General features: G+C 36.9%; 1 protein-coding gene across 2 annotated transcripts in view; it reads right to left on the minus strand.

Annotated features, from left to right (window-relative positions):
• LOC145662196 (WAP, Kazal, immunoglobulin, Kunitz and NTR domain-containing protein 2-like) overlaps positions 1-26,804 on the minus strand; it is a 43,371-nt gene that overhangs the window by 2,847 nt on the left and 13,720 nt on the right. Inside the window, exons 2-4 of one of the 2 annotated variants that reach the window (XM_081727528.1) lie at positions 25,201-25,485; positions 15,132-15,314; positions 10,802-11,059 (exon numbers count right to left, since the gene is read on the minus strand). In XM_081727528.1, the coding sequence (XP_081583654.1) occupies positions 10,802-11,059; positions 15,132-15,314; positions 25,201-25,485 (726 nt within the window). The remainder of the gene's footprint in view (positions 1-10,801; positions 11,060-15,131; positions 15,315-25,200; positions 25,486-26,804) is intronic. The other variant, XM_081727530.1, reaches the window with a different exon arrangement.

A 26,804-nucleotide genomic window follows, 5' to 3' on the forward strand; every position in this document is an offset into this window, starting at 1 on the left:
CATGGCTAAGGCCATAGATGCCATACAAAAGAAAACTATGGGTTGGAAGAAAGCTAGCAAAACATTTCAAGTTCCCAGAGCAACTCTTCAAAGGTTGTCCATAGAAAAATATGGAAATCCACTGATGGCGGCTGCGACAAAACTAGGTCGACCAACAATTCTTGGTCCTGAAATAGAAAAAGAGCTTGTAAAATACTGTTTAGCCATGGAAGCTGCATACGTTGGGCTTACCCGTGAAGATCTTGCGCGTATGGCTCTACAATTAGCGGAACGAAATAACCTGAAACATCCTTTTGGGAAAGAAATAGCTGGAAGAAAATGGGTAAAGCTCTTCCTGAAACGACACAAGAAGACACTTTCGGAAAGGAAACCTACAGGGACGTCTTATGCTAGGGCACTGGGTTTCAGCAAAAACAACACAAATTTTTTTTATGAACTTCTTGAAGATGTGTATGCAAAAGCACATTATACGCCGGACAGAACATACAACGTCGATGAAAGTGGAATAGCAATTGTCCAATCTAAGATACCAAAAGTTATTGGCTTACGCGGTAAAAGACAGGTGGCATCTCTTACCTCCGCAGAGCGTGGGCTTCTTATTACGATTGTTATCGCAATGAATGCAGCAGGGTCATATGTTCCACCAATGGTTATCTTCCCTCGCAAAAATATGAACAGTCAGCTTGAGAGAGGTGCTCCACCAGGAACAATTGTGACAGTACATCCATCAGGGTGGATACAAACCGATCTATTCACGAAATGGTTCCAACATTTCATAGATACAGTGAAACCTACGAAAGAGAAACCCGTAGTTCTGATTTTGGATGGTCACTACAGCCACACCCACAATATTGATATCATTGACTTGGCCAGGGAACATCACATCACAATTGTTTCCCTTCCACCCCATTCTACACACAAGATACAACCCCTAGATAGGACGTTTATGGGTCCATTGAAAGTGTATTACAACGAAGAAATCAGACAGTGGTTAAAACACAGCAACAGACTTGTTAATGCATATGATGTGATGGAGCTGTTTGGAAAAGCCTACATCAAATGTCAGACGGCTGAACGAGCCATCAATGGGTTTCGAGTGACGGGGATATACCCAATGAATAAGGATACCTTCACTGATGCAGACTTCTTAGAAGACGCTCAAAGTAAGGACAAGCCTTCCTATTACGACTTGCCGGGTGAAAGAGAAGCAGATTACGGTGGGAACGGTTTCACTACACAGGACTGTCGTCACAATGATCGCCATACCTCGCCATTTATGCAACCCTCGACTTCATCACCTTCTCACACCTGTCATCAATGTACAACCTCTGCTCCAGAAACGTTTGGGACAAATCAAGCTCCAAGTTCCTGTTCTACATCACAAGAAGAACAAACGACTGTTCAGCCATTCCAAACTAGCCCTTTCCATATCTCTCCAGTGCCGCGACTCACGAAGAGAACATCTAGAAGAGGACGTAAGTCAAGCATCACCGCTGTTCTAACCTCGCCACCTTATAAGTCTGAATTAAAGAAAGCGATGGAAACACGCCAACGAGTGAAACAAAAAAAAAAATCAACAACAACACAATGTCGAGGCCGAGGGCATGGTAGTGTTAAGGCAGTATCAACATCTTGTCATCCAGGAAAAGGAAACACATCGTTGAAGTTGAAAGGAGGAACCAAGGAAGGTAATTCTGATTGTGACTCAATATCTGATATAAGTGAAGTATCAACAATATCATCAACTGTAAACGTTCCACCTGGAAAAACACCGTCCACAGATGATGATGCTACCTGCATGTTCTGCACGGAAAATTTTTTGAGTGATACGAGAGGTGAACTCTGGGTCCAGTGTGCCATGTGCTCTTACTGGGCCCATGTAGATTGTGCTGGGGCAGACAAAGACATTTATATTTGTGACTTTTGTCAGTAGCAAACTTAACTATGTGAAACATTTCATTTATCACGTTTTAATTTGGAAGTTGTGGTTCTGAAGTTTGATAGTTCTTTTTTGTGACAAATGAACAGCTCGAAGGAAGAGAAATGATTAGATTCCTTTTTTCTACCTGTAGAATATTTCAGTTTAGAAGTTTGTTTTCAAGTTTAGTTTAATAGAAAAATTGTGCTGTAGTTAAAAAAAAAGTATTTTAGATTTGCTATTTCCGCCAGTAGAATGTGGAATATTTAAGTTTTGAGTTCACTTTTAGTTTGTTCTTTACTTTTAGGAATTTGTTTCAATTTCTTCTAATAAAGTCTTTTAAACATTCGTATTTCGTTCTATTTGAATCTCCAGTGTTTAGAATATTGTTTTTTTTTAGCTTAAATATGTAATTCATTTAAAGCAATACTGTTTTAGCTTTGTGTAATTTATCTAAATTTAAAGGGGCCCACTTTTGGAACAGTTCCTCTAATAATAATAATAATAATAATAATAATAATAATAATAATAATAATAATAATAATAATAATAATAATAATAATAATAATAATAATAATATCAGCTCTTCGCAGTGGTAGGTTCAATAAAGTAAGTTCACACATTTGAGCATTTATTATTATTGTTAAACTAAGTAATACAGTCAAACCTCTCAAAACGGACATCGGTGGAACCGATTATTTGTCTGTAAATGAGAGGTGTCCCTAAAAGGAAGGGTTCTCTCTCATAATACCACGCCACATATATTTATGGCATGGAAGAATAAGAAAGTTTGTCCTCTTATGAAGATGTCTATTATTGAGAGATGTCCGTTAAGAGAGGTTTCACTGTATTGGGAATTAACCTTTACTATTTTACCCAATAATTCCCCTACATGTGAATTGATTACATATTCACCCCCAGCAAGTTTTAGTTTTAGTTTCAAAATATTAACTGAGAAAAAATTCCCTCGTCCCATGCTGAAATCACATTCGTTTAGTAATTAATACTGTACATAGTACCAATTTCATTATTTTAATATTCTAACCCTGTAGTTAACGTTAATTGTTATATTATTTGATCTCTTAATCTCCGTTCCTGCCCTTCTTGGCTACGTTATTCGCTCTGAATATCTTTCATAAGAAATTATTCATTGATTTAGTTGTTTTCCAGAAATCCAGTTTTCAATTTACAAATATTTTGTATCTTACTCTTTTGTCTTCTTTAATATACCCTTATTTTAATAATTCCAGGGCACATAGTGGTCTGGTCTCTTGTAAATAGTTGAAAAGTGACCAAAAAATGACCAAAAGCACACAAAATCTCATCATGCCCCTTTTTTTCCTTTGTCAATTTCTCGCTCTCTTTGTTTGTTGTTTTGTTTCTTCTTTACTTCTTCTTTTTGAGATTCCTCCTTTCTTAGGTTTTCAAAATATGCTTTGTAGTTACGGTAAGCAGACTTAGTAGATATAAAAAGCTTCTGAGTAAGTGAAACCAGTTCTGGCCTATTTCAGAATTTCTTCATCCCAGGCATTACATTTAACTTCACATTAAGAGTTCTCAAAAACGTGAAATATTCAAATTCATCACCTACTCTTAAGAAGAACATACAAAAAGCATAACACAAGACGAACATGATGAACCACACAAACATACACACAAAACGTTGAACGGAGCGTTAACTATTACGAGAGAAAACTAAAAGATTATTATGATAGAAGAAAGAATAGACACAGAAGGGTTCTCAACCCCACCTTGAGAACTTAAGCATCCACCAACCGTCCACTGTGCTTTAGAAAGAATAAAAGCTGAAGTGAGAATGAAGCTGATTGTTTCACATACTGAAGCTTTCTGAAGAGTAATGAGTAACAAGTTTCTGCCTTTTTCCATTTGTTTTTATATTTTTCTCAGAAAACTGCCAATGCAAAACATAAATCACACGAAAAAGTCACTTTACCTCTCAAAAAAGTAACTTTTAGTGACAAATTTGAAAAAAAAAAAACTTTTAGTGGCCAACTTGAAAAAAGTAAATTTTAGTTAAAAAAGTGACTCGCTATGAGCCCTGGTTCACTCAATGAATTACGTGAATAAAAATATACTTTACAAAAAATTAAGCTAGCGCCAAATGCGTTCCTGCATAACACTAGACTCAGTCTAAAATATATATAATTCTTACTTCAATCGATCTCTTCATTTCTAAAAACGTTTTGACTACACCCTTCTAACATCCGTCCGTTGATACACCACTTGCAGAGCAGGCTCTAAACCAGCCACAGAGCTTTGAGGGCCATGAATATGTTAGGAGGGGTAAGGCATTAAAAATTTTCTTACAAATACCTAAATTGTGCATTTTGTATTGAGGTCTGGAGGGGACATGAGAAATTTAGGGAGGGCCAGGCCCTCCCCAACCCCCCTCTAGTTGCGAGCCTGTTGGAGAGTAGCACTTACCAACTGAATCTGGTATAAGCTTATTACTATATTGTCACATTTTTCCTTATTGAGGAGGACGTAGGTGAATGACCGCTCAAGACGTTGCCAATTTCAGTCATCTGTATCTGTCCATCAATCTCTTTTCTCGGAAACGACAGCGGAACCCAGACCGCCCGAAACAATGAGGTCGTGTGGTTCTCGAAGCCGTACATGAGAACGAGGTCGCTTCGTATTTTGAAGTGAAATAAATAAATAAGAATATTGCCTGCTTTCCTAAACGCTAAACCTTTTTTAACTTGATGTAATAAATAACCTATATGATACTGATTGATACAATTGGATTTGGGGGAGTATTCCTTTTCCACCCAGAGGTGTGTGTAAAGAAATTTGGAGGGGTGTTAGGGGGGTGTAGATTACTCCCTGCTAACAGGAATAACCTAACATTCTGCTGAGCTACCATTTCTGGCACGTAAGAAACCAAGAGAGGATACTCCTCTGTCTCGTGCACATTAACTGGATTATTACATGTCAGCATCCCAACCACTCACTTTTCTGGTTTCTTTCCACTCATAGCTAATAAATGATAAATTTTCTCAGCGCATCTGTAAGTTTATTTTAACACTACAAACAGTGAATTCTTAATTTTATTGGCTGGAGCGCATATATTTTAATCACGCTCGATCCTAGCCATAGGTGCTAAATACACGGTTCTGATTGGTTGAAGTTATGTGTGTCTCACCAAGTACCATACATAAAGCAGAAATCAAACGCCAGCTGCTGTTGGTCCTCGTGGCCGAGCATGCGAGCGCACGGCACGGGTTTGAACAAGGCTTTTGGCATGGGTTCAAACCCAGCACAAAGAAAGTTTTTTTTTATTTTTTAAAAAAAAATTCGTAACACTTTTATCATTAAAAAATGATTAAAAAATAATACTCATTTGTGCTTGTACCTAATATATAACGCATAAAAAGTGATTTACTTAGAAACATAGCTGAACGAGCGTCAGCAAGTGAAGGAAGCTAGAAGCTCTGCAGGCCTCGATTTTTTCACCTTGACCCCCGTGATAATACCACGTGACATTACGTCACATCGGGTGGTGCAACTTCGATGTAAATCTAACGTCACTCGCTTCCTTGTGACTAACTTAAGACAGTTGGCTTGGGTAGCGCGTGAAAAAAATGCGGCTGGAGAATATTTTTATTAGTGCAGGTTTAGAACAATGCAGCATACACACGTAGTAAACCAGTGCCTATAAATGTGATGTTTTTCGTCAAAAGTCATCACTTAATGCCATAAATGAATTTTCTTTGCAAAATTTCTTTTTATTAGGTGTGCTTGAATGCTATGTTTTGCGAGGTATGCTTAATTTCTTCTTTAAATATATTAGATAAGAAATAATGAAGGTCTGAACTTAAATCCTCGTCATATGTCACTACATGGTTTAATGATTTTGGCTTAAACTATCTATACAATTCTATTTAACTATTAAACTGTTTAAGTTATTTATGTTCTTTTCTGTTACTTTTCTATTAATGAAATCATATCCACGTTAGAAAACGTGGTAGCCTACTATCTCTATGATTTATTATTTCATGGAACGCTTTTGTGTAATTTTGATTAACATTTCTATTTATTTTACATTATTATTCCTCGAAGAAGACGCAACTCTGCATTTCAAATATAGTCCGAAAATTTGCCTTGTTAATGTCATTTACTACTGGCTTTGTGATGACTTTTATGTTCGTTTGAGTTTGAACGCTGATTAAGGATCCTAGATCATTTGGACTTTTTTAAAAATTAATACTATCTCTTCAGCAGCTATCTCTGTGGAGAGCTGGTAGTTTACTATTGTGGCTTCTATCGTAGAGCCCTTTGGAATTGTTTACTACTAATAAATAGTACGGTAATCGACAAATCAATATTATAAAGATAATATGTATGTGTTACTATGGACAATGGTCCGTAACGTATGATATGATTTTCTTCTATGGCCAGATCTGCCTATTTATGTTATTTAGTTTGGGCCAGACATGAATATCTAGGATTTTTACCAAGGATCTTATAAAATAGAGGATCTGCCCTTACAACAAAATCTTGAAGCCATACGTCACAGTTTCCCCACCCCTACTCTGCCCACTCCGCCCAATAGGATCGCAATGTTTTGAGCCAACAATCATGGCGGAAACGAAAGTAGCCAATCAGACGATGATGGAAACGAGAGTAGCCAATCAGACGTGCCGATGCTCGGTTGTTTTTTTGGCTTCATCGATTTAATAGGATAACTATACATATGGACAGATCCTCTATTTATAACATCCTTTGTTTTTACAGTTAATTTAGAACATCAAAGGTATGCCATTGTTAATGTGTGGATATTCGTTTATAAAGAAGATATTTAATAAAAATTGGAAAGGTAAATGTTAAAGTATCTTCGAAAAATACATAAATTCGCATATATCGTATTCTGTGTTATATCATTTTGAACAGTTAGTTAGTGAATTATGTTTAAGTAATTCTTTATTACATCAAAACCGAACTTAGGGTAAATATATAACGAAGTGTGAACTGAAATAAATGAATGCTAAATTTAGAGACATCACAATATAGAGACATCACAAACTGCGTTGTAAATTTTCCTAGTCGGAAAAAAATCACCCATTGATTTTTTAAAAAGCAGATCCTCATTATAAGCACATATTACGTTTACCACATGGCTAACCAATCACATTACTTACTTTCTTGTTCATATTAATATTTAATAGGCTTGTTGCACATATTTTTGATCTCAACAGCAATTAGAGGTTTTTCTTTTCGTTTCGGAAAGATTAACCTTAATTTTGATAGTCCATAAGTAGGGAACCGAAGACTTGCACACAGTAATGGGGCATATGCATACTAAGATCGTAAAAAAAAAAAAAAGAAAAAAAGAAAAAAGAAAAAAAGAAAAATCTGATCAATATTGGATGAGTTTCATCGATTGACACAGAAACTATTCTAAACTGTATTGTATTGTCACCTTAACTTCTTTAGGTCTGTCACCAATGCTCTCTGGGGTTTCGTAAAACAACAAGCAAGAAACACTCGATATCACACAACGCAGGAATTACGAGCAGCTGTAGAACACGCCTTCACCCTTATGACTCCGGAGTATCTCCTCAAAACATCTGCGAGAACTTGGCGCAGAATTAAGCTGTGTTACGACATGGATGGTGATCATTCCGATGTTTTTGACTCTTACGACTTCAAGGTCACTGTGTACAGACATTCTACCATAACTAACACTATACTGTTGAAATTAAAAGGGGGTACGCTCACTTCCGGACTACCCTGTAGATATCACTTCCTACACAAAACTGCATGTATTCTACAAACATTGAAATTAGAATGATGCTGTTGGTACCAGTACTTAGTATGAACCATCGCTATTTGTAAATAAAATTTTGTATTTTCTGATACCAGCACAGGAACCGCATTCTCATAGTTTAGCATAGGTCCCACAAAAATGCCAACTCAGGAACAGAAAAAAAATACCGTGAACTTATTTGTCTTGGTTATTCCTTATGTCCAAGAATATCATCCCAACCATAATCAGTGGAAGATTTACGGGGTTTGGAACTTTCAGGCTGAAGCCCACTCAAACTGCATGATTTCTTTCTTTCTTTTTTTTTAATCTAATGTTAGACATTACTATGCGTATAAGCTTCAAGCCTCCACCCCCCAAAAGTCTAGTGATTTCTTAAAAAAAAAAAAAAAAAAAAAAAAAACGTAGCTTTTGTGAGTGAAGCCCCTCTTAAACTATTTTTCTGGATCCGCCACTATTCATAATTTATTTTCCAACAAGAAATTCATTCCAGCATCTACTTAAATAAGAAATTTACCTAAATTTAGAATGCAGAAGATTCCAGTAGTAATAATTTCGTACCTAAGAAGTGTTTTGGATCGGTGCAAAGTAACCCCGAGTAGAGGCTGAAACCGCCTTCTCCCAGTTTTACTTTTTTATGACTTTAAAACGTTTCACATTTCAATTTCAACTATTGCATCAAAGTCCCATTATACACAGTAGTATTCTACGAAACTGACTTAACTTTGACAGAAATTCTTGTAGGTGATATCTTTCAAATTTTGTCGGCCTTTACAATGACTACTTTCTATACCTCTACAACAATGAACCCTCCCGGTAATTAGAACTGATGTTAACCGCCAATATTATAGCCAAAATACAGTTACATATTCTATGTTACGGTGGCAGTTGAAACTTTCTCTTTACAGTTCATGGTTTTACCGACAGAGGACTGTGAAACTATTTTCATATTTTGTGCCAAGTAACTCCTAATGTGCAAAGTCTTCCGGTACTTCTTTTCTGGTGGCTTAATGGAAGTTGAACCGAAATAGCTGTCAAGTGAAAAGTTGAGAATTTTTTTGAGGTGAAGGAATAAAGACCAGTAGCGTAGCGTGGTATTCCGAAATGGGGATGCCAAAGTTAGACACTTGTGCGATACAATACTACTAAAATCAGCAATACATAGCTATACCGATGGGAAATATAGGGTTGTAAAAAATTTAGGTTGAGGCCCCCTAATTGGTGGCCTAGTGGGACATACAGAAGCAAATGCGTGGATTACGTCAGAAGCCAATAAGCAATTGTCTCAGCTTCTTCTTACCACTACCGTGTGACTAGAAAACTCGGCCCCGCTGTTGTATGAACATTGTTTCCAGTATAGTTCCCTTTATTTCTTTCTCGTGGGCAGCTTCTTTCTCCGCATACCATACTTCAATCTCGTTCTTTAAAAAGTCACCCCTAGAAATTTGTTATCTTGAGTCCGAAACTCAGACGCCCATTCGTGAATATGGGCCTGAGTATATACGTATATCATTTGAAGATGTAAATAGAAAACACTTAAACCAGCTCTGGGGGCCTGTTTCTGAGTATGTATTTCGTTGTCAGATATCCAGATACTGAAGGCAGGGGCGCAAATCTGTCTTCAACGTTCGGGGAACGGGTAAGACCGTTCCCATTTTTTAAAGCGATGTTCAAAATATTTATGAAGTTGAAAAACAATGCTGTGGAGGATCAGAGTTGTCTTCAACATTTGGAGGAGGGCATATTTGAGGCTTACTCTAGGGGGAGGGGTGATGAAACTCATATTACGGTAGATGAATCTGATTTCTGAGGTGAACCTGTTGTATATTATATACCAGGCGATGTAGATAAAATTGTGATACGTATCAAGTGTCGTGAACACATTCTGAAATCTGAATACATGCATATTTATAATTGATATGTTTCTATTTACGCATCCACAATGATCCACATTAAAATTTTAGGACACTTGTTTTGTAATAATATAAATAATGACTTCCCCAAAACTATGAAAGAAAATCGACTATGTATGGCGCAACAATACTCTTATTTGAGCAAAATTATGATGATCACAATAGCATTATAGGAATCGTTACAGGAATTAAACAAGACTAACAATAATAAATGATAATGAAATATTAAAAAACACGATTCTTTTTTTAAAATGAAACAAGTCAAGGGAAACAATTTCATCCCACTTTCCTTTGTGGCGTTCGGATACAAATCATCACAATTTCAAATCGGATGGAGGAGACATGTCCACCGCATCTCCTCGGGATATGTGCTAATGACTGAAGGGCCCAATCAATCTTTGCGAGGGGCGAGAATGCTGGCTCTATTGGTCTACCAGATCGGTGACCGTGATTCTACAGGATGCTTTATATTTATGCTTGTGTGTGTGAGCTCCCTCAAAGAATTTCTGGCCACCCACTGGACATACTATGTATTTATGATGAAGATTAATAGTTTGCCTTTAATTACGATTACAATTACGATGCATTTAATTACGATTAAAGTATAACTATTTTTATACTATTATTTACATAACCGACATGCTTCAAAAAGGCATTGAACTATCCATTTCTGTTTTGTTGTCTTTCCTTGACGTTAGCGCTCGTACGTTCTGTACAGAAACTATAGCTTAGTTCAAAATAGATGGAGTTGGAAATACTTGAAGATATGCCAGCGTATATCTAAAGCAAAATGTAGAGTTGCAAGGGGTGAAGGGAGTTAAGGAAGCAAGTAGTTGCGCATGCGCACTCCACAGAAAGCAGACGAAAACCCCGTTTCTTGCAGTAGGCCTGGATGCCCAAGGAACATAGCATACGACAAGAGGAAAGACAGAAAATGTGCATCTGAGTGACGCGCATGCGTAGGTTCCGCTTATCAAAGTAAGGCGAGAGAGCACATCCAGAAGATTGCAGTGGAAATAATTGTGATAATTACAAGCAAACAATTTATATACAATGAAATACGTATTTTTTCTTATTAATAGGGGATGCCGGGCATACCGGCGTTCCCTTACGCTACGCCGCTGATAAAGACTGAGTCTGACACTGATATCCCAACTTAAAAAAATAAATAATTTAGCTTACCTTTTGTTTTGTTCTCTTGTCTGGACTCATCTTGTCGTCTTTGTTTCTTGATCACTGAGACTTTTATCAAACACTTGTTCCTACAGCGACGTCTTAAGGTTTTATTTCCTCTGCAACCAGCTTTCACAAAGTCTGCGCACTCGTCATCTCTTTCCATGATTTCTCCCTCACTATCGGAAGACAGCAAAGAATGAGGGTATTTCGGAATATTTTTGCAACGTTTCGCCTTCAATGGACCAGTGCAATTCGCTACAGCATCTTCAAATTAAAAAAAAAGAATAAAAAATAGTATATTACTGCACAATTTGCTTAATCGGTGCAATCTGCAGAATGACAAATCTGACCTTTTTTTCTTACGGAAACAAAAATAATACATGGTATACATAAGGGTCGATGAAGAGAAACGTGGGAGCAGGAAAAGGTAACAAATGGACCGTTTCGATGCCAAGAGATGTAACTCCAAATTGGAAATTTTGCAGGACAGAACTTTGAACTTAAACATCTCGTGTAAATTGCATCAACAAAATACACGGTGATTCAAAATACACGGGAAATTTTGAAAATTAAACACTTTCATAAGAACATTTTTTAAAAATTATTTATCTCATTTAATAGTAAAACTAATGCCATTTTAGAATACATAAAGTACAATTTTAGTAAAAGGTGACCACTGGTTTATCCCGAGATGTGGCTTCTTAAATCTCCCGAAATCGAAACCAATATCTCGGGAACGGTAAGTCATAGAGAGTTTATATTGGTGTTGATCAATACCTAAGGGGATGGTGATCATTTTGGTATCAAATAGTAACTGGTGGCCACTGGCAAAACCAGTGGTCACCTTTTACTAAAATTGTACTTTATGTATTCTAAAATGGCATTAGTTTAGTATTAAATTAGATAAATATTAAAAAAAAAATGTTTTCATGAAATTATTTAACTTTTGAAAATTTAACGTTCTTTTTTTGAATCACCCTATACGGTACTAGGTATTTATTGCTCCCTATCAGCATTAGAAAGTAAACCTTAAAATCATGTTTTTGGCTGCAATCATAAAAGTAGTGTGATTTTTTCTTGAGATAATGAAAGTTGTCTTCTGAAAAATTACAATTTTGGAGATATGTTACTTGGCATCCAAGTGGTCCAAATATACTATCATATCAACTATTTTTGGTTTTATTTCACTCATATCATCTGGTTTATCGTTTTTTTCAATCTCGGACTTGTTAGGAGCTATATAAGGTCCTTATATGTATCATAATTTTAACTACCTGTGTAAACATGAATGTTCTGTGATTTCAGTAATTTATAAGAATAAACAAATATACAAAAAAAATCAACATTTTGCTAACGAAGTATTCTGAAATTTCATAATTTCGTAGAATAATTATAAAGAACATATCACTTCGTAAAACTATAGGGAAGGTGGCGGCATAGTAGACACCTCCCGTAAAGGTTGAAATTGAAATAGCAACGTTGCTATGAATAGAAAGTCGATGATTTTGCAGTACAATATTCTTTATTCTTTCTTCTATATATGTAAATAGGTGGAAGAAGTGAAAGTTTCACCAAACAAGTTGTATGTGCAAATAAATGGATCTATTGTGAATGACCGTTTTACCCCAACCCCTTGGATAAAATGGCCCCATCCTTGGAACATATACATATTAACCAAAATTATGTTTTGTTTCGATAAGAAAATGCTAGTTTCCTTATTCATTGAAAATGTTAATGAAACAATAAGTTCTACAACTATAAAAACAATGAGTGGAAAACTATAAAAACGAAAATAATACTAAAATAAAACTAAATGAAAAAGAAAATACGAAGTGGAATAGAGGGGCTATTAAAAATTTTCGACCAGGTCTCTAACACGCCAACAGATGACAAAACAAGGACACACACTCTATCACAGGCAGCATTGACTTCATATTATTCACAGGGTAAAATATATTGCCCTGCTCAATTTGACACGGGATATTTTGTTCCCTGTACAGTACAATTTTAAGGGACCATTTTGCCCCAATTCCGATATAACTTCCAAAAACCCTTTATCTGCTTGCCACTATCTTTCACAACGAAATCATGCATGATTGTTTGATACTAAACCTTTCTCACTATCTATGTGTGTACCATGTTTTATTAAAGTAATTACCTTTTTCAGCAACAAGTAGAATATGCACTATATATCTTATATCGACGTACCATGAAAATGGTTAAATTGTTTATATTGGCATTGCTTAACCATCCATTACACTGCATGACGTCATAATTGAAGGACGATAAGCCTATAAATTCAGTGACGATAAACAATATCTTAAAAGATAATGACAGTAATTTGTTGTTTCGTAATACATTCACAAACTACCGGGACACCGCCATAAATATCAAATAATTTTGTTGCTGCTTTTATTTCGCTTTGTTAGGTTGAAAACAGAAAAGAATAAAAGAATCAACACTGATCACCTGTTAAGTGTGATTAGTACTAAATTGACTCCATTCTTTCTACAATAATCACTGTAAAACTAGTGGTGGATCTAGGCCGGGGCCGGGAGGCCTAACCCCGTCGTTTTTCAGTGACAAAAATAATTGGCATAACCGTGGGACGTAAGATTTCATTTTCTTTTGATAATACCCTTGAAGGAATTTAATTAGCGCGAAATGTTAGCGTCTCAAATTAGTGACCCCCAAGTTTTGGCATTTTTCACAAGAAATATACGCGTAAATCTGAGATAAAAGAAAACACACACAAACTTATGGGATAGTAAGTGTGTATAAAATTTTCAGGATTTTTGGACTTCCTGTGCAGAGTTTGGAACCCTAGGCCACAGGTTGATATCTTGCGAGATAATTCGGAAGTAGAAGGAAGCATAGGATATGTTAATGCTTAAGAACGGATTAACCATTTAATACTAACAAGGCAGGGTACCCAGGTGTAACACGCCGATTGTGATAAGATTGCACAGACATAAAGAACATCGAAAATGAAGCGACACGTATTTTTTTATATCGGCCAACAAGCACATTGAAAGGGTCAAATAGGGGCATAAAAATGGGGTCAAAATGAGATTATGTGGAATATAGCGAGAACGAGAAGAGATATCGGAACAGGTTAAATGTACGAAATATTACCCATAGTCGACGCAATTCAATGAGGTAGAACGCGCCCATAAGAAGAGATTAGAACATCCGGAAATGGACCAATTATGTGTACAACGTTGTCACAATGTGTTACGGAAATGAGCGAAAAGGGTGATAAGGAGCAGGAAGAAAGAAGAAACGAAAACAGAAAATACGTGTTTTTGCTTTGGGTGCATACATCACCCATATGCGAAAAAAACTCAGATTTATCTCAATGCACGAAGATGGGATAACACGCAGGAAGGATGCAAACGCCGTTTGTATAGGCAGTCAGCGATACAGTACTGCGCAGTGGGTTGCATATATCAGATAATGGGAACAAAAATTCATAGCACAGTAGAATGTAATAGCAGGTGGTCCACATACGTAAGATAAATAGCAACATTAATATCAGTACCACACATGAGTATCAACATTATATCACTACAAAAATACGCGTACAACATAACAGTATTAGTAACAATTTTGTTTTTGTGTTGCTACTGCTTACACACATTTTCGTTTACAACATCCATTTCATCGCTGATCTCATTACGCGATATATGCAACCTACTGCGCAGTGCTGTCTCGCTGGCTGTCTATATAACGGCGTTTGAATCCTTCCTGCGTGTTATCCCATCTTGGGGCATTGAGATAAATCTGCCTCCCTTTCGCATATGGGCAACATATGCATCCAAAACAAAAATACGTAATTTCTGTTTTCGTTTCTTCTTTCTTCCTGCTCCTTATCATCCTTTTCGCTCATTTCCGTAACATATTGTGACCATGTTGTACACGTGATTGGTCCATTTCCGGATGTTCTGCTCTCTTCTCATGGGCGCGTTCTACCTCGTTGAATTGCGTCGACTATGGGTAGTATTTCGTACATTTAACATTTTCCGATATCTCTTCTCGTTCTCGCTATATTCCACATAATCTCATTTTGACCCCATTTTTATGCCCCTATTTGACCCTTTCAATGTGCTTGTTGGCCGATATAAAAAATACGTGTCGCTTCATTTTCGATGTTCTTTATGTCTGTGCAATCTTATCACAATCGGCGTGTTACACCTGGGTACCCTGCCTTGTAAGAAGAAATACAAGAACAGAAATAGAAGTACAAGCTCTTGAAGTAAATTTGCAATTGGGACTAAAAATGAGTAAGAGAAACACAGAAGAGAGATCCATCAACCATGAATAAATGATTGCTTACTTTTGTTCTTTGGTATGCACTTCCTTTGACAAGCATACAGTGTCCGGAAAGTGCCTCTTTTCCTGTGACAACTTGGAAACTGAAGAGGTTTACATTTCTTTGTAGCAGCGTCGAAGAAGAAGCGAGTCGATGTTTGTCCACGGGGCTTTAGTCGTGGTATTGACGAAGGCTTTTCCTGATGTGCTACAAAATAGAGAAACAATAAGGTCAAATCTAACTTAGGCCTATAGGTACAGGGTAAGCAAAATCCTGATATGCACTCTGAAATCGTGATAGCAATCTATAAACTATGATAAAATGCTTCTTCAGTTGGACCAGGGTAACTCGAACCTCTATAAGTCGATTTTTTAAATAAAAATATTGTCTTTGACACTCCATAACACTTAATGTTAAAATAACCTCTGTAAGTCGAACGTTTAAAAATTACAACCTCGATAAGTCGATCTTTAAAGGTTTCATAATCATATTTAAAAACCTGGATAACTCGAGCTTTCGTATTTGCGAACCTGTACGAGTCGAAATTTACCTCTATAATTCGAATTTCTCTTGATGTGACTTCGACAACTTGAAACTATAGCTTTATGCTTTTACGTAATTGTCACTGTTGCTAGTCCTGTCATTGATGGTAATGTGTACTGTAATTGTATTTTACTGATGTCTAGACATGAAAGACCTGCCTACAGTATTTTATTTTTACTAGTCATCTTATCTAATTTAAGAAACTATCACAACTTTGAGTTATAGAGGTTGAATGAATAAAATTTCGAGTTATAGAGGTTGAATGAATAAAATTTGGAGTTATAGAGGTTGAATGAATAAAATTTGGAGTTATAGAGGTTGAATGAATAAAATTTCGAGTTATAGAGGTTGAATTAATAAAATATCGAGTTATAGAGGTTGAATTAATAAAACTTCGAGTTATAGAGATTGAATGAATAAAATTTCGAGTTATAGACGTTGAATGAATAAAATTTCGAGTTATAGAGGTTGAATGAATAAAACTTCGAGTTATAGAGATTGAATGAATAAAATTTCGAGTTACAGAGATTGAGTGAATAAAATTTCGAGTTATAGAGGTTGAATGAATAAAATTTGGAGTTATAGAGATTGAATGAATAAAACTTCGAGTTATAGAGGTTGAATGAATAAAATTTCGAGTTATAGAGGATGAATGAATAAAATTTCGAGTTATAGAGGTTGAATTTATAAAATTTCGAGTTATAGAGGTTGAATGAATAAAATTTGGAGGTATAGAGATTGAATGAATAAAACTTCAAACTATAGAGATTGAATGAATAAAACTTCGAATTATAGAGGTTGAACAAATAAACTTTCGAGTTATAGAGATTGAATGAATAAAATTTCGAATTATAGAGGTTGAATGAATAGAACTTCCAGTTATATAGTTTATATAGTCACTTTTAATGAGGAACACAGAAATTCGATATCTCGAATTTTTGTTGACGCCACCTTGATAACTCAAATCTTAATTACTCGAATTTTTGTTTATTCCCATCAGCTTCGTGTTATCGAGGTCTCACTGTATATGCGAATGAGTCAAAGAAAAGTTGAAGGAAGAGGTAAACAAGTGACGTCTTTATATGTTACTCTACTCACTAAAGTTATTCCTCTTTGTAACACACATCTCCTACTGTGACGGACTATGCACTATGCAGTCTTTTGAACGAAAGGGCATAAGTGTGGGACGTTAACCGGAAGAATTTCATCTCTATGTAAATCAGTATTACAACCAGAAGTTGTAGTGGATTGTTTTAGTAAAGAGTTAAGGGTGTGTGCTAGATGTGTTTCTGACATGTTAATCGATTGCAGACAACTGCTTCTTGCTATCTATTACCGTTTTTGCTGTACAACGACCACGTGCAAACCAGAAATGGTTTTATTTCGACCACTTCCGGTTTGAATATCATCTCGACCAATGAACAATATTCCCAACTATTGACTCTCCAACGCTGGTCAAAATCGATACTGACCCATCAAGTAGGTCTTTAGGTAAACGAGTTTTGGTAAACAGTACTCTTTAAAAGTAGCAGTGTCACGTGTACTTCACGTGAAGGAGTTTGGTCCGTATGGAGTGCTATTTTCTCATTTAATACTGAAACCGAAACTTGAAGTAGGTTTCTACTAATTCCAGTTTTAATGAAGAACTTAGAGTGGAGATGGAATATATTCTTGGGAAGCTTAATTGATTCCAGAAAACAGCTTCTCTCTATTTCCTTCTGTACTCTAAATTGGTCACAATTACTACCGGAAGTGGCTGATTTCTGCCACTTCCGGTTTCAATAGAGATACTAGAGTCAAGGTGGAAATATATGAACGCTTAATTGATTTTAAAAAGAATCTGCTCCCCGTTAGCTGTTACCGTTTTTACCCTATAGCGATCAACGTTAAAACCTGAACTGGTTTATTTCTAATACATCTAGTTTCAGTACAGATATTAAACTGCAGGTGGAATGTATTCTTGGGATCTTTAATTGATTGCAGGCAACCGCTTGCTATCTACTACCGTTTTTTTACTTTATAATAATTAACCTTAAAACCGGAAACGATAGATTTCTACCACTTCCGTTTATAACCTTAATTAATTAATCAAATCGATTCCTAATTTTTGTCCCCTTTCACCCTGACCTAAATTGGTAGTGATCCAGCAAATAGCCTTTGAGATTTTTCTCTTCCAAACGAACACACGGATACACGGAAACGGACAGGACTACAGGGTGGTAGGTAACTCCACCGAAAAACTTTGGGAGGCGATTCCTTATATGAAACGAAAAAAAAAATTCTAATTAACATGGGCCGAAAAACGTCTCGTTTCAGAGTTATGATCCATTGAAAATTCGAAAAATCACTTTTCAAAACTCCCTATCTTAGAAAATATAGGACCTATCCCAAGCGGTTTAAGGAATTACACAGGAACTAGTATGTGCTCTATCTAAATTTCCATGATTTACCACCCTCCGTTATCGGTGAAAGGAACTGTAAAAAGGAAGTTGAAGTATAGGGATACTCCTTTAAGTACTAATGATGCGTTCGTTTCGCTGGTGTCGGTGAATTCTGAAACATGGATATTTAGATAGAGCGTATACCAGTTCCTGTGTAATTCTTTAAACCGCTTGGAATAGATCCTATAGTTTCTAAGCCAGGGCGTTTTGAAACGTGATATTTCGAATTTTCGGTAGTTCATAACTCTGAAAGGAGACGGTTTTCGACCCATGTTTATTAGAACTTTTTTTCTTCCATCTCGTATAAGGAACTGCCTCCCAAAGTTTTTCGGTTGAGTTACCTACCAACCTATATTATATATATATATATATATATATATATATATATATATATATATATATATATATATATATATATATGAAGGAGTTTCGGTAAACGAATTCTTAGAAACCAGAAATACTCCTTTCCTCCACATTATAGAGCGCTAACTTTTGGTGCGTAGGATCCCCGGCCAAGTTAGTTTGCGGTGGATAACATCCTGTCCATGTGTTTTCTCGAGAACTCCTGTTTCGTGCCACATTTGCATTCCACCAATTCTTCCATCATCATTCACTTGCAAGGGCGCCCATGTTGTGCTTCCCAAGAGGGGGGCAAATATAAGCGAGATTTCAAATATAGTTTCAAATTTTCCTATAACTAATGTAAAAATTCTATTGGGCTTTCGATATTCTCAAGTACGATTTTCTCTTAGAGGGGGCGAGCGCTTCCCCTTGCTCCCCCCTGATGGGCGCCCTTGTTCATTTGCCTTAATCATCCGTCTCACTTAGCCTGATAGGCACAATCGTGGAACGTTACATTCAAAGATTTTATTTTTTTTTCATTTTTCTCCACATTAGGGTACTGGCATCCTCAAATATTGGGATACAAGAATAACACATACAATATTGAATCTTAAAATACCCACCACCTTGAAATTATTCTTTACACCTTCTATAATAACATTCGTGACAAATATGAACACATTTGACGCAGTAAATGAAAATGCAACGGCGAATTTAAATTATAATTTGCTTCACTTGCTTTTATATAGACCAAAACTGAACATGTGATTCTACGCTTTTTAAAGGAGCTCTTTGCACTCACTTTGATTAAATTGGTTGAAATTGTTACATTTCGATATCGAATCAGCTTCAAAATTTAAATGACAAAACTAACATCAACTTAAGTAAGTGTAATGAATAGGGATTCACATTTTTATATGGACCAAACGGAATCCTTCGTTCTGCAATTTAAATGTAAAGAATAAAGAATAAACAGGAAATATATAAGAACTGTACAACTGAACTTACAAATCGATTCAAAGATTAAAAATTTCGATCTTGAATAGGCTGCAAACTTCAAGTGACGCAAACTCAACTCAACAAAGTGAAATTAATTATTATCATTGAACTTTTGTTCCCATGCTCCTTCCCGAATTAGGCAACCTCCTCATATATGGCAATTTGGTAGGTGTGTAGATAAAAGGGCCCGCGGTTTTTCATTCAAATTTGATCACAATGTGTTCCTGAGGTCCCAAGTAGTGTTTCCAGAAAATTTCAGACTGCAGAAACCTATATATATATATATATACAGGGTGGGCCATTTTAATTAATCCACGGAAATATCTGAAAAATGATAAAACATAGAAGAAATGTTTGAAGTAAATGTTATATATTGCTAAGGGGGAAAACCATTTCCGCCAAAAGTACCCCTCTCCACCCCCCGAAAATGGGGGTAACGGGGGGTAACTTTGAAATGTCAAATGGGAACATGGGTCGAGTAATACCTCGTTCGAAAGGTCTTGGAAAACTAAGTAACGCTGTACCAAAATTTCGTTCATATGGAGCACCAGTTTCAAAATGGCCGCCATGATATAGTTCGGAAACTCCAGTAGCCGTAGTATGAAAACCATGGGAGGTAAATGAATGGAACAAAATTGAAATAAGTAAATATCATAGGGCATATCGAATGATGTGACCCCTGCGATCCCAGCGGCTTCCCTGAAGGGATCTTGTGAGCTAACTTCAAAATTTCAATGTCCGACCGAACAACGGTTCGGGCGTACGCTTGACCTACCCAATGCTGTTTGGACGGCAGACTTCAGGGATAGAGAATTAGTGCACTCAGTTAATGCAGATGGCCACAGTCAAGGGCGCCCATAAGGGGGGCAAGGGGGCTCCCGCCGCCCTAGAGGAAATTGTGCTTCGGAATATCGTAAACTCAATAGAATTTTTAGAATAGCTACAGCAAAATTTGAAACTTTATTTGAAATGTCGCTTTTTCTTGCCTCCCTTGGAAACCATAACATGGGCGCCCTTGGCCACAGTTACATTTTGATTAACTATTAGCACTCATGTCATATTGTGAGCTTGAGGGACGAAACAGTGTGTACGTATATCCCTGAAATGCTTTCCGAATAACCAGCAGGCATTGCATAAAAGTTTCTGTGGCGACGGAGATTAGCAAATTCACACGTTTGTAAGTTCCAGCAACTGCATTATTCGACAACTTCTTTCGTATAACGTTCCTTCTGTTTTCGCATCAAATCATACTTAGCCATACAGATATGCGTTACCATTCAAATAAAATTTCACCTTTTTTTAGTCACTACAGCGTCATTCTTACAAACAAATGTTTCAACCATACCATACCTATTTGTAAGGTAGCCTTAATTTGCGAATTAAAGTAGAGTTCTTATTTGTACTTTCACTGTTACTTTCCACCCCACTCACATACAGAGCACAGGAAAAGATTATTTTGCAGGACTTGGATATCTCTCTATACATTATGGCAATTTTACTCTAACATTTTTATCTCTGTTGTATCATTCTCGAGCCTTGGAACGCCTCCGTGGTTTTCCTATTTAATTTTCGTTATTTTCATTTATCTCTACCCGTATTATCTCTACCCGTTTTCTTAGACACATTCACCATGTCTTGGCGATCATTTTGAAAACGGTGTCTCATGTCGAAAATATTCTTACAGAAGCTGTTTGATATTCATTTGTCTATGTAACATGATGTTACTCGCTTCTAGTTGCTATTTGAAATTTTCAAGTTGGCCCCGGATACCTTTCAGTGGAGTCACCCCGACAACACCTCTCGATGTGCCTTACGTCAGTTACCTACTCCAGTTTTTCTTCTGTTGATTTATCTCCAATCGCTTTCATACTACGGATACTAAACCTTTTCTTTGACACTGATACTATGTTTCGGCGGCCTTTTGAGAACACTACCATTTCACCTCAATCGTTTTCTCCTGCAAGATGTTTGATTTTGCAAGATTTATCGAACGAGATACCACTCGACTCATGTTACTATTTGAAATCTTGAAGTTAGCCCCCAAGACCCCTTCAGGGAGGCCACTGGGATCACAGGGACCACACCATTCGATATGCCCTATGATATTTACGTATTTCAATTTTGTTCCATTCATTTACCTCCCATGGTTTTCATACTACGGCTACTGGAGTTTCCGAACTATATCATGGCGGCCATTTTGAAACTGGTGCTCCATATGAAACAAATTTTGGTACAGCGTTACTTAGTTTTCCAAGACCTTTCGAACGAGGTATTACTCGACCCATGTTCCTATTTGACATTTCAAAGTTACCCCCCGTTACCCCCATTTCCGGGGGGTGGGGAGGGGTACTTTTGGCGGAAATGGTTTTCCCCCTTAGCAATATATAACGTTTACTTCAAACATTTCTTCTATGTTTTATCATTTTTCAGATATTTCCGTGGATTAATTAAAATGGCCCACCCTGTATATATATATATATATATATATATATATATATATATATATATATATATATATATATATATATATATATATATATATATATATATATATATATATATATATACAGGGTGGGCCATTTTAATTAATCCACGGAAATATCTGAAAAATGATAAAACATAGAAGAAATTTTTGAAGTGCACGTTATATATTGCTAAGGGGGAAAACCAATTCCGCCAAAAGTACCCCTCCCCGCCCCCCGTAAATGGGGGTAACGGGGGGTAACTTTGAAATGTCAAATGGGAACATGGGTCGAGTAATACCTCGTTCGAAAGGTCTTGGAAAACTAAGTAACGCTGTACCAAAAGATGTTTCATATTGTGCACCAGTTTCAAAATGGCAGCCATGATATGGTTCGGAAACTCCAGTAACCGTAGTATGAAAACCATGGAAGGTAAATAAATGGAACAAAATTGAAATACGTAAATATCATAGGGCATATCGAATGATGTAATCCCTGTGATCCCAGTGGCCTCCCTGAAGGGGCTTGTGGGCTAACTTCAAAATTTCAATGTCCGATCGGACAACGGTTCGGGCGTACGCTTGACCTACCCAATGCTGTTTGGAAGGCAGACTTCATGCATATAGAATTGGTGCACTAAGTTAACGCGGATGGCCACAGTTACATTTTCATTAACTATTAGCATTCATGTCATATTGTGAGCTTGAGGGACGAAACGGTGTGTACGTATATCCCCGAAATGCTTTCTGAATAACCAGCACGCAATGCATAAAAGTTTCTGTTTTTTTAGTCACTACAGCGTCATCCTTACAAACAAATGTTTCAACCACACCATACCTATTTGTAAGGTTAGCCTTAATTTACGAATTAAAGTAGAGTTCTCGTTTGAACTTTCACTGTTATTTTCCACCCCACTCACATACAGAGCGCAGGGAGAGATTATTTTGCAGGACTTGGATTTCTCTCTATACATTATGGCAATTTTACTCTAATATTTTTATCTCTGTTGTATTATTCTCGAGCCTTGGAACGCCTCCGTGGTTTTCCTATTTAATTTTCGTTATTTTCATTTATCTCTAACCGTATTCATACTATCGGCACTAGACGTTTTCTTAGACACAGTCACCATGTCTTTGCGATCATTTTGAAAACGGTGTCTCATGTCGAAAATTTTCTTACAGAAGCTGTTTGATATTAATTTGTCTATGTAACGTGATGTTACTCGCTTCAAGCTGCTATTTGAAATTTTCAAGTTGGCCCCGGATACCTATCAGTTGGCCCTTGGAGCTACTCCAGTTTTTCTTCTGTTGATTTATCTCCAATCGCTTTCATACTACGGGTACTAAACCTTTTCTCTGACACGGATACTATGTTTCGGCGGCCTTTTGAGAACACTACCATTTCACCTCAATCGTTTTCTCCTGCAATATGTTTGATTTTGCAAGATTTATCGAACGAGGTACCACTCGACTCATGTTACTATTTGAAATTTTGAAGTTAGCCCCCAAGACCCCTTTAGGGAGGCCACTAGGATCACAGGGATCACACCACTCGATATGTCCTATGATATTTACGTATTTCAATTTTGTTCCACTCATTTACCTTCCATGGTTTTCATACTACGGGTACTGGAGTTTCCGAACCATATCATGGCTGCCATTTTGAAACTGGTGCACAATATGAAACATCTTTTGGTATAGCGTTACTTAGTTTTCCAAGACCTTTCGAACGAGGTGTTACTCGACCCATGTTCCCATTTGACATTTCAAAGTTACCCCCCGTTACCCCCATTTACGGGGGGCGGGGAGGGGTACTTTTGGCGGAATTGGTTTTCCCCCTTAGCAATATATAACGTGTACTTAAAAAATTTCTTCTATGTTTTATCATCTTTCAGATATTTCCGTGGATTAATTAAAATGGCCCACCCTGTATATATATATATATATATATATATATATATATATATATATATATATATATATATCCTAAATTACGATGGAATTACCGGAGTGGGGCAGATAAAATGGCCAACTGTTTCTTGGTTCAAATTTTATCACGTGTTCCTGAGAACCCAAGTACTGCTTTCAGGAAATTTCAGACTGCAGATAACGCAAGAAGTTTGCCCAAAAATACAATGGAATTTACCGCCTACGTGTCGGATAGGTAAAAGGACCCGGAATCATTCGATTGCAATTTGATCACAATGTGTTGCTCAGGTTTCATAGTTACAATGTTTTCGAAAAAAAAAAATCAAACCGTGAAACCTAAAAAATAGTGCAGAAAATCTATTTTAAGTATTTCCAGGGATGCTCGCAGGGTATTTACCAACGAGGGCAAAAGACATACACACGCTTTGAAGCATGTATGCATATAATACAGGCATAATTCAACTGTTAGGCACATATCTTTATTAACTTCACTAAACTACGTATTGAATTCTAGTATTTAATATAGTATTAAGTAGAGTCTACTATAGTATGTGACTAAGCAAGTTAGCCTGTCTTGATGCGTATTCCTAGAACACCTTTCCAAAATCCAGGAAGAGCAACCTGCTCCCTTGTCTTCTGCTGCGGGTGGCCTACCTCATTTTATATGGGGCATACCTCATTTTATATGGGGCATACCTCATTTTATATGGGGCATACCTCATTTTATATGGGGCAAGTGATAATGAAGAAAGTCTGCGTTTCTTTTGGTGAGTTTGATCTTATTATGTATGTGATGTATCGCAGCGTTTTTAGAAATTTTTGGACAGTGGAAAATTATTGATAGTATGACACGTTAAATTTTGCAATCTCATAAACTGTAGTTGTCATTTGAACGAACTTCTGTAAATTTAAACTTGTTTACTTAAATGCTTCTAAAACACTACTTGAAACCTGATTTGCACTTTGTGATGCAATTTAAACGGAAAAGCCGCGGGCCCTTTTATCTACCCTGCCCATAGAGATTAAATCCTATTGAAATTTTGAGCAATTTTTTTAGGTTTCCACGGTGTGAAATTTTATGGAAACACATTTCGCGATCTCAGGAATTCATTATGATCAAAATTAAATCGAAAACCCGTGGGCCTTTTATGTACCTGGCCCATAGTTGGTGCATTCCATCGTAATTTTGGGCAACTTTTTGAGGTTACTGCAGTCTGAAAATTTTCTGAAAACATTATTTAGGATCTCAGGAACACAATGTGATCAAATTTCAAGTAAAAAGTCTCGGGTCTTTTTTAGCTACACACCTACCTAATTGCAAGACTTTTCAACGAGATATAGGAATTGCTCTGATTGACAGAAACAAATTATTACTTACCACTTTTAACTACTAACATTATCCATGGTGAGTCCCCAGCAACACACGTATATTTACCAGAATCGGAGTCACTTATATTATGCACCACTAATTTTGTGGTAACAGTGTCAGGTCCTACAGGTAAGAGGAAAATCTCTCGCCTGGTGTCCTGGTGATCGTTGACAATAAGGTCATCGTTGTGGTACCAATAAGGGTCGCCTGGAAACTTTACTTCTTGTTTCACTCGACAATGAAATTGAATGCTGGAGCCTGAGTTAGCAAGGATTGCAAAGTCTTCTCTGAGAACTGAAAATATAATTGTAAAACATTTCACTAAGTAACAAAATATCAAGCATTCTATCAGTGGCGTACGCAAGGGGGTTCGGGGCTTAGCCTGTATCTCGAGCAAGGTATTAAGGAAAAATAATTTAGTACGAAGCGTGTCCGAAAAGTAAGTACCGTTTTGAAAAAATACTAAAACAGGTTTGTTAAAGCTAAATTTATTTTTACATGAAAGAGCACGCCTTAAACCATTTTTCGACATAGTTGCCACCATCGTTCAAACACTTGTCAGAGTGGGTGACTAACTTCTCTAAACCTTCTTCAACGAAACATCCTAACAGTGTCCGGCAAGTACGCACCGTTTCGTTTGAACGCCATCGCAGGCTAGCGTCGGCGCTCCGCGCATGCGCACTAGTTTCACTAGTTCATTGCCTTTCCACTGACGCCAGTAAGGTTGAGTTGTCGCGAGTGTGCGGTGTTCTGTGATCATTATAACGTTTAAAACAATTGCGGAACTCGCCGACTGTGATATTCGTTCTGTTATCCGGTTTTTGAAAGCAAGAAACGTAACGCTTGTCGAAATTCATCGTCAAGTTTTAGAGACTTACGGTGAAAATGCAATAAGTGATGGAATGATGCGAAAATGGGTGAGGCAGTTCAACGAAGGGCGGACAAATGTCCACGAAGTGGGTGACTTTCTGTTATGACTGATGAGTTGGTAAGGAAAGTGGATGTGAAAATTTGTGAAAATAGACGGTGTACAATGACAATACTTTCAGATTAGTTTTTTTTTTTCAAGTTTCGGGAAATGTTTTGCATGAGATTGTTAACGAACGCTTATGTTATCGCAAACTGTGTTCCCGTTGAGTTCCGAAAATACTCATAGACGTCCACAAACCCAAACGACTTGGCAGTGCTTTGACATTCCTCACACGTTTCAGTGAGGAAGGAGAGGACTTTTTAAACCAAATCGTGACTGTGACGAAACGTGGTTTCGCCATATCACCCCAGAATTGAAACAACAAACAATGGAGTGACGGTACACAGGATTTCCCACAAAGCAAAAGTTATAAACGGCAATGTAAGCACAAAAACTCATGTGCATAGTGTTCTGGGACAGGAAAGTGGTTTTACTGGTTGATTTCGTACCCAGGAGTGAAACCATCAATGTGGAACGATACTGTGAGACTCAGAGAAAACTTCGACGTGAAATTTAAAACAAAAAAAGAAGAATGCTCAGTAAAGGAGTTGTGTTACTCTATAGCAATGCTCGTCCCCATACTGCTGGTGCCATCCAAACGTTAATCCGACAGTTCGGTTGGGAGCAGTTTGATTATTTGCTG

This window comes from Thermobia domestica, chromosome 10 (genome assembly GCF_964235325.1).
Source record: "Thermobia domestica chromosome 10, izTheDome1.hap1.1, whole genome shotgun sequence".
NCBI classification, from domain to species: Eukaryota; Metazoa; Arthropoda; class Insecta; order Zygentoma; family Lepismatidae; genus Thermobia; species Thermobia domestica.